General features: G+C 43.9%; 1 protein-coding gene across 1 annotated transcript; it reads left to right on the forward strand.

The window, feature by feature from the left end:
- Nucleotides 1-2,302: 2,302 nt before the first annotated feature.
- On the forward strand, nt 2,303-7,605 carry prozb (protein Z, vitamin K-dependent plasma glycoprotein b). The gene is made up of 8 exons (XM_062041758.1): nt 2,303-2,522; nt 4,144-4,307; nt 4,382-4,406; nt 5,954-6,118; nt 6,183-6,314; nt 6,454-6,530; nt 6,614-6,746; nt 6,904-7,605. The coding sequence occupies exons 1-8, from the start codon at nt 2,435-2,437 to the stop codon at nt 7,521-7,523; spliced, it is 1,404 nt and encodes a 467-aa protein (XP_061897742.1). The 5' UTR covers nt 2,303-2,434; the 3' UTR covers nt 7,524-7,605.
- The last annotated feature ends 1,933 nt before the right edge of the window (nt 7,606-9,538 follow it).

Consider the following 9,538-nt stretch of genomic DNA (forward strand, 5'->3'; position numbering starts at 1 on the left):
CCCACAGCATTTTCTTTATTAAGTACGACAGACAAATAACTCACCACGAGGCTAAATCAATCACAAAAAACTAGTGAATTCTAGAAATAACTCCCGGCCTCCTTTTCCACTCATCGCTCAACGCAGTCTTGACCGGTAAGATTCTTCAATAAAGGTCAAAGTGATTTTTAAGTTTATTTATCCCTAATTAGTCATTTATATGTATTTCACGTTGTTTTTTTTGCTTGTAAAACGATTCTTCTTCTTCATGAAATGTGATTATTGTGAATATATTTGGGTGTCTGAAATGGCTGCATTTATTTGATTTGCATTTTTTCTTATAAGAAAAATGGCTTCTATTTTTGTACAATTACATTTTTAAAAACCGAGGTACCACCGTTCATACATTATACACATTTTAAAATGTTTTGTCACCAATACTTAATACATAAAAACATTTGATAAATTATATTTCAAAATAAAATAATGCAAATAAAAATATATGAAAATACAATATTTGAAATACATGTACAAAAGCAGTGAAGTTGTCACGTTGTGTAAATGGTAAATAAAAAGAGAATACAACAAATCCTTTTCAACTTATATTCAATTGAATAGACTGCAAAGACAAGATATTTCATCTTTTTTGCAAATAACCATGAACTTACAATATAATGGCAGCAACACATTGCAAAAAAGGCATTTTTACCAGTGTGTTACATGGCCTTTCCTTTGAACAACACTCAGTAAAGGTTTGGGAAGTGAGGAGACACATTTTTGACGTGGAATTCTTTCCCATTCTTGCTTGATGTACAGCTTAAGTTGTTCAACAGTCTCCCTTCTCATATTTTAGCCTTCACACATTTTCAGTGTCTGGACTACAGGCAGGCCAGTCTAGTACCCGCACTCTTTTACTATGAAGCCACGCTGTTGTAACACCTGGCTTGGCATTGTCTTGCTGAAATAAGCAGGGGCGTCCATGATAACGTTGCTTGGAGGGCAACATATGTTGCTCCAAAAGCTGTATGTACCTTTCAGCATTAATGGTGCCTTCACAGACGTGTAAGTTACCCATGTCTTGGCCACTAATACACCCCCATACCATCACACATGCTGCCTTTTACACTTTCACCCTAGAACAATCCGGATGGTTCTTTTCCTCTTTGGTCCGGAGGACAAAACATCCACAGTTTCCAAAAACAATTTGTAATGTGGACTCGTCAGACCACAGAACACTTTTCCACTTTGCATCAGTCCATCTTAGATGAGCTCGGGCCCAGCGAAGCCGACGGCGTTTCTGGGTGTTGTTGATAAATGGCTTTTACTTTGCATAGTAGAGTTTTTTAACTCGCACTTTCAGATTGGGCGATGAACTGTAGTTACTGACAGTGGTTTTCTGAAGTGTTCCTGAGCCCATGTGGTGATATCCTTTAAACACCGATGTCACTTTTTGATGCAGTACCGCCTGAGGGATCGAAAGTCTTGGGCATTCAATGTTACCTGCAGTGATTTCTCCAGATTCTCTGAACCTTTTGATGATATTACGGAGCGTAGATGTTGAAATCCCTAAATTCCTTGCAATAGCTGCTTGAGAAATGTTGTTCTTAAGCAATTTGCTCAGGCTTTTGTTGACAAAGTGGTGACCCTCGCCCACGTCCTTGTTTGTGAACGACTGAGCATTTCATGGAAGCTGCTTTTATAGCCAATCATGGCACCCACCTGTTCCCAATTAGCCTGCACACCTGTGGGATGTTCCAAATAAGTCTTTGATGAGCATTCCTCAACTTTCTCACTCTTTTTTGCCACTTGTGCCAGCTTTTTTGAAACATGTTGCAGGCATCAAATTCCAAATGAGCTAATGTTTGCAAAAAATAACAAAGTTTACCAGTGTGAACATGAAATATCTTGTCTTTGCAGTCTATTCAATTGAATAGAAGTTGAAAAGGATTTGTTGTATTCTCTTTTTATTTACCATTTACACAACGTGGTTTTGGGTTTTGTATATGAAATAGATTTTTTAAAAATATTTTATAATCTATATTATAATGAAAAAATATATATCTTTCTAGAAATTACGTAAAAACACGCATTTGTTCAAAAGTGTCTGAGCTTTTGGGACACCTTGCCTTATAAAAGTCTTACTAGAACATGACTTGTATTTGCTATCAGGAGATGTCCCTCAACAAATGATAGAAACAAACAAACTGGTGTGCTGCTTGTTTGGAGGAGTCAGAGTCCAAGAACAAGTTGAGTTTGCACTGCTAACTGAACTTGATGTCAACATCCGAACACACGTGGAGCTCCCTGAACATTGAGAGCAAACATGTGGGAGGCAGTCAGGTGACTCACCCATGTAATGGAGGACGATGTGCAGGAGCTTCTCTCACTGGCCTTCACCACCGGGATGTGACCAGATTCATTGACCCCCAATGTGTGTGTGGTTGCACGCAGCGTCATGGCCCTTTGCGTTGTATTACCTCAAATGTCCGTCCTCTGGCTTACCTTGCTCACGTGCGGTCTTCAGGTGCAGAGCCAAGGCCACGGTAAGACATTTGACCTTCTTAGTACTTGTACGTCATCTGTAACATGAAATAGATAGTTAGCTTTCTAAACCTAAATGTTAAAGTAGAAGTCTCCCCATGGAAATATTTGGTGTTCAAACTTTCCTTTAAAGAATTCTTTCTCATATAGTCCAATACAGTCTTTTTCAACCACTGTGCCGCGTGAGATACAGTCTGGTGTGCCGTGGGAGATGATCTAATTTCACCTATTTGGGTTTAAAATATTTTTTGCAAAGCAGTAATTATAATCCGCAAATGATGTGTTGTTGTTGAGTGTCGGTGCTGTCTAAAGCTAGGCAGAGTAACCGTGTAATACTCTTCCATATCAGTAGGTGGCAGCTGGTAGCTAATTGCTTTGTAAATGTCTGAAACAGCGGGAGGCAGTGCAAAGGTAAATAGGTATCTAATGCTTAAACCAAAAATAAACAAAAGGTGAGTGCACCTAAGAAAAGGCATTGAAGCTTAGGGAAGGCTATGCAGAACCAAACTAAAACTGAACTGGCTACGAAGTAAACAAAAACAGAATGCTGGACGACAGCAAAGACTTACTGCGGAGCAAAGACGGCGTCCACAATGTACATCCGAACATGACATGACAATCAACAATGTCCCCACAAAGAAGGATAAAAACAACTGAAATAGTCTTGATTGCTAAAACAAAGTAGAAGCGGGAAATGTCGCTCAAAGGAAGACATGAAACTGCTGCAGGAAAATACCAAAAAAAGAGAAAAAGCCATCAAAAATCGGAGCGCAAGACAAAAACTAAACGGCAAAAAACTCCAAATAAGTCCAATAAGATGTGGCAGGTGGTGACAGTACACCTACTTTGAGACAAGAGCTATAGTCATGCATGCTTGGTTATGCTTTAAAGTCATATCCAACAGTTGCGATGACTTTTTACTGTCAACTGAGTTAGTTTTTTAATGATTTCTGCTGGTGGTGTGCCTCCGGATGTTTTCAACGCAAAAAATGTGCCTCGGCTCAAAAAAGGTTGAAAAACACTGGTCCAATAGATGCAAGCACAAATACGGTGTAGTAGTGCCGCTGAATTGGTAAATGGTTACTACAATTACCTCAGCACCACCGTAGCAACAATTTAACAAAAATAAGTCATCATTTGCTGTTGTTTATCTCTTACACATTTCCAAGATAATGCCACTCATTGCAGTGCACATAACTAATGATTACTGTGTCACAATCGCTAAATAAAACTCAACAAAACGTGTCTCACAAAAAAACATTTTGTGTGGTAAGTGTCACCACATAGAGGCTCGCCACTGGCAAGATGGCGCAATATTGGGGACGGCGTGGCGCAGTCGGGAGAGTGGCCGTGCCAGCAACCTGAGGGTTCCTGGTTCGATCCCCACCTTCTACCAACCTCGTCACGTCCGTTGTGTCCTTGAGCGAGACACTTCACCCTTGCTCCTGATGGGTGGTGGTTAGGGCCATCAGTGTGTGAATGTGTGTGTGAATGTGTGTGTGAATGGGTGAATGTGGAAATAGTGTCAAAGCGTTTTGAGTACCTTGAAGGTAGAAAAGTGCTATACAAGTATGTTTGTACATTTACCACAACTGTTTGACCAAAAATGGCCTGATGTTTCAGTATTTGTGCGAGCGCCGGCAGCAAGTGACATCTTCCTGCGCTCCAAACGAGCCAACATGTTCTTTGTGGAGGAGATCCTGCAAGGCAACCTGGAGCGTGAGTGTTATGAGGAAAGGTGCACGTACGAGGAGGCCTTGGAGTACTTTGAAGACAACGCCAAGACGGTCAGAATGCTCACCATGACAATGCTTTTTTTTCTTTCTGCTTCTAATTTTTGTTAACGTTTGTGTCTCCACAGCTCGCCTTCTGGTCCGTTTACGTTGGTACGTCCACTGCAAGGAAACCTTGTTAATGACATTCAAAGAAATGTGATGGATTTATACAAATACTGATACATAGGGGTGTAACGGTACGTGTATTTGCATTGAACCCTTTTGGTACGGGGGTTTCGGTTCGGTTCGGAGGTGTACCGAACGAGTTTCCACACGGACATATTAAGTAGCGTAGCGCACGTTGTGTAAACAATGCACACCGAGGCGCAACACACGGCATGCTAGCAGCAATCGGGCTAGGACAACATGTAAAAGCCAGAGCTGGAAGACCCTTTTGCCTCGTTAAGATCTCCCGTTTGGGAACATTTCGGCTGCGCGGTGCGATACAACAATGGAGGACGGAGGTTTGCCGACATTGTTCAGCAGCTGCTTCTGACAACACGTCAAACATGCTAACCCATTTGAAGTGTCACCCCCGCATTCAAGCAGCCTCTCCTCGGCGAGTCAGGCAGGGCTAAAGCAATAACAAATGTTTTTATAGCAGCAGATTTAAAGGCCTACTGAAAGCCACTACTAGCGACCACGCAGTCTGATAGTTTATATATCAATGATGAAATCTTAACATTGCAACACATGCCAATACGGCCGGGTTAACTTATAAAGTGACATTTAAAATTTCCCGGGAAATATCCAGCTGAAATGTCGCGGTATGATGACGTATGCGTGTGACAAAGTCAGAGTAACGGAAGTTACGGTACCCGTAGAATCCTATACAAAAAGCTCTGTTTTCATTTCATAATTCCACAGTATTCTGGACATATTTTGCAATTTGTTTAATGAACAATGAAGGCTGCAAAGAAGACAGTTGTAGGTGGGATCGGTGTATTAGCAGCGGACTACAGCAACACAACCAGGAGGCTGAGGTGACTTGAAACTGTTTAAAGTTGCACTTTTTATATGTAGAAGAAAGGGTTTGTCATTTTATTTAATCTGAGCAACAACTTGAGGCAGTTTAATGTTGATTAATGTGGACCCCGACTTACACAAGTTGAAAAACTTATTGGGTTTACCATTTAGTGGTCAATTGTATGGAATATGTACTGTACTGTGCAATCTACTAATAAAAGTCTCAATCAATCAATCAATCAAAAAAGCACTTTATATGTAGAAAGGTTTTGCTAAGAAACCATTCTGAGCCTTATCTTATTTAGTTTTTATTTGATATTGGTTGACCACATGAACCCTGGCAATGGACCCTGTGTGTATGTATGTTATTGTTATGTGTGTGTGTATATGTATGTTATTGTTATGTGTGTGTGTGTGTGTGTATATGTATGTTATGCCATTGTTTACACATTTGGTAAATAAATAACCAAAAAATGTATATTTTGTTGTTTTCTTACTGCACCGAAAATGAACCGAACCGTGACCTCTAAACCGAGGTACGTACCGAACCGAAATGTTTGTGTACCGTTACACCCCTACTGATACATCAATACTTCATTGGGGAACTGCACTGTGTTTTTACTCTTATTTGCTTGCATTTCTTCATTTATTTGTCGTTTTTTAGTCACAACATATTTGTTTGCGTCCAACAGACGGGGACCAGTGTGTGCCCAACCCCTGTCTTCACGGGGGGAATTGCACCGACAAGGTAGGTGGATTCAACTGTTCGTGCAGAGCCCCCCACTATGGACCATTCTGTCAACTGGGAGCCTTAGCCGATTTGAAAAAGGTGCAGAAAACTCCACGGCTGGCCCCAGGTGAACTTAAGGGATTGACCGACAATGGGCCCACAGAACCACTTCAACATGCGGTGTGTTTCAGGGATGATGCCGTGTCCCACTGGAGGTCCAAACATGTGTCACCAGCTGTGTACGGTGTCCCCGTACAGCTTCAGCTGCTCCTGCGTGGAGGGCTTCAGACTGCAGAGTGACAAGCAGAGTTGCCTGCCTGAAGGTACCACAGCAGCACCAACACAGCAGCACCAGCACCAACACCAACACCAACACCAACACCAACACCAACACAGCAGCACCAACACAGCAGCATGAAAGAGCAAGTCAACTGAGAAAACGGGTGTTCTGTATTTCCTCAGTGGAGTTTCCGTGTGGGCGACTCCCTGGCATCCCTGCCTCAGCTCCAATGTGTCACCATGGAAACTGTCCCTGGCAGGTGACACCAACAGTAACAATCCATGGGGTTTGTTTCCCAGAAAACAAGCATCATCTTGAAAGGAGTGTTGGTTCTGTCTGCAGGCGGTGCTGCTGGACAGTGGAGGGGAAGAACTTTGTGCCGGTGTGCTGTTGGGTCGGCGGTCGGTCCTGATTTCTGCCAAATGCCTCCTGCAGGAATCTGACCCTCACCCCTCTAACTTCTTAGTTGTCACTGGTATGTAACTTTAGCAACTCAATCAATGACTTCAACTTGTATTACAAACCCCACAAGCAGTGAAGTTGTCAGGTTGTGTAAATGCTAAATAAAAAGAGAACTTCACTGCTTTTGGGGTTTGTATTTCCTCTTGTATCTTCTGTTACCTGTCCTGCAGGTAACAGGGGCACAGTGATGTCAGTTAAAGCGTTTTACATCCACAAACGGTACCTTGAAAATCACCACGACTACAACCTGGCCTTCCTGGAGCTGACCAGTCCCCTGTCCTTGGGCACCTCCCTGGTCCACCTGTGTTTGCCCACCAAAGATTTCAGCGAAAACATCCTCATGAATTCCGGGAGAGTTGGAGTTGCAGCAAGCATGAACCAGGACCTGGACCCGAACCTGGTCTACATGAGTTTGGACGAGTGTCGCCGTCAGCTTAACGTCTCTCTTCCACTCAACAATAAAATGTTCTGCATGAGGAGTCTAAGCGGACAAACGAGGATGTATCATCAGAACCAAACCCAGACGGCGAGTCCCCAGAGAGAAGGTGGCTTACCATTCAAGTCCAGAGGCCGACCGTGTGGGGGTCTGTTGGCTGGTACGCCGGTGGCTACAATGGAGCGAGGCACTGCCTTTCTAACAGGACTGCTCATCTTGCCACCTGAAGGCTGTCCTCAAAACGGGCTGGCATTCACCAAAGTGTCTCGGCACCTGGTTTGGATCAGGTCACGTTTGGAGGCTCTGGAGAACCACATGACCAAAGAAGTCCCAAACATGAAAAAGACTAACTAAACAAACTGTGTCCAATTTCTGATTATAAAGATGTTGAAAAGATGGTCTAATAAAGAGGATCTATGATCATTCTAATCTACATCTAACACACTTCCTTGCGGTCTCAGTAATATTGAAGAAGCTTTGGGGTGAATTTGGTGTCAACTTTGTGTCCCATCCCATCTTAAAACTCATTTGTAGCCTTTAAATAGACCCCCCTTTTAGACCAGTTGATCTGCCGTTTCTTTTCTGCTCTGCCCCCCTCTCCTGCGTGGAAGGGGGAGGCGGGGGGGGGGGACAGATTCGGTGACCACAGATGAGGCGTTAGCTGTCCAAAGTCAGGACCCAGGGTGGACCACTCATCTGTGCATCAGTTGGTGACGTCTCTGCTGCTGACCTGTCGCCACTCAAGGACTATGGACTGGACTCTCACACTATTATGTTAGATCCACTATGGACTGGACTCTCACTATTATGTTAGATCCACTATGGACTGGACTCTCACTATTATGTTAGATCCACTATGGACTGGACTCTCACTATTATGTTAGATCCACTATGGACTGGACTCTCACACTATTATGTTAGATCCACTATGGACTGGACTCTAACACTATTATGTTAGATCCACTATGGACTGGACTCTCACACTATTATGTTAGATCCACTATGGACTGGACTCTCACACTATTATGTTAGATCCACTATGGACTGGACTCTCACACTATTATGTTAGATCCACTATGGACTGGACTCTCACACTATTATGTTAGATCCACTATGGACTGGACTCTCACTATTATGTTAGATCCACTATGGACTGGACTCTCACACTATTATGTTAGATCCACTATGGACTGGACTCTCACACTATTATGTTAGATCCACTATGGACTGGACTCACACTATTATGTTAGATCCACTATGGACTGGACTCTCACACTATTATGTTAGATCCACTATGGACTGTTGCCATGCATCAAAAGTGACGTTGGCGTGGAAATGTGCACTGCTTGTCGCACGCACATTTCTACAGGCTGTAGATACTTTAGTGACAACATATCCATGTGTCTCTGGAAGGTGTGTCAGTCCATGGTGGAGAGTGTGTCAGTCCATGGTGGAGGGTGTGTCAGTCCATGGTGGAGGGTGTGTCAGTCCATGGTGGAGGGTGTGTCAGTCCATGGTGGAGGGTGTGTCAGTCCATGGTGGAGAGTGTGTCAGTCCATGGTGGAGGGTGTGTCAGTCCATGGTGGAGGGTGTGTCAGTCCATGGTGGAGGGTGTGTCAGTCCATGGTGGAGGGTGTGTCAGTCCATGGTGGAGGGTGTGTCAGTCCATGGTGGAGAGTGTGTCAGTCCATGGTGGAGGGTGTGTCAGTCCATGGTGGAGGGTGTGTCAGTCCATGGTGGAGAGTGTGTCAGTCCATGGTGGAGGGTGTGTCAGTCCATGGTGGAGGGTGTGTCAGTCCATGGCGGAGGGTGTGTCAGTCCATGGTGGAGGGTGTGTCAGTCCATGGTGGAGGGTGTGTCAGTCCATGGTGGAGGGTGTGTCAGTCCATGGTGGAGGGTGTGTCAGTCCATGGTGGAGGGTGTGTCAGTCCATGGCGGAGGGTGTGTCAGTCTATGGTGGAGGGTGTGTCAGTGGATGGTGGAGGGTGTGTCAGTCCATCGCCAGCCAGGCATTGAAAAAATAGACCTAAAAAATAACCATCATTAATCTTCACCAAGACGTGACTTTGGTCACTTGATTGACGTTCACGGCACCCGAGGGTCTTGTGAGATGACGCTGGCTGCTGCCAGATCATTAAGAAAAAACGACCGACAGGAAGGCGAGAAACACTTTTTATTTCAACCGTACCTCCCGTCAAAAGCCTTAAGACTGACCGCACAGTTCTTGTCGTCACAATAAAAGCCTTGCTCTATCCTGCCTGCGCTGACAAAATAAGAGTCTCAGAAAGGTAGCGCACACACGCTACAGAGTTTGCCGCCAATGTATTTCTTGTAAAGTGTATAAAAAGAGCGTATAAAACTTTTTTTCT

This window comes from Entelurus aequoreus, linkage group LG01, assembly GCF_033978785.1.
Source record: "Entelurus aequoreus isolate RoL-2023_Sb linkage group LG01, RoL_Eaeq_v1.1, whole genome shotgun sequence".
Classification (NCBI taxonomy): domain Eukaryota; kingdom Metazoa; phylum Chordata; class Actinopteri; order Syngnathiformes; family Syngnathidae; genus Entelurus; species Entelurus aequoreus.

Excerpts from the sequence above, each read along its gene's own strand:
- prozb (XM_062041758.1), top strand. The coding sequence starts at position 2,435 with ATGGCCCTTTGCGTTGTATTACCTCAAATGTCCGTCCTCTGGCTTACC. Across the intron at positions 4,308-4,381 it reads TTGAAGACAACGCCAAGACG|CTCGCCTTCTGGTCCGTTTA; the intron begins GTCAGAATGCTC and ends GTGTCTCCACAG. Across the intron at positions 4,407-5,953 it reads CTTCTGGTCCGTTTACGTTG|ACGGGGACCAGTGTGTGCCC; the intron begins GTACGTCCACTG and ends TGCGTCCAACAG.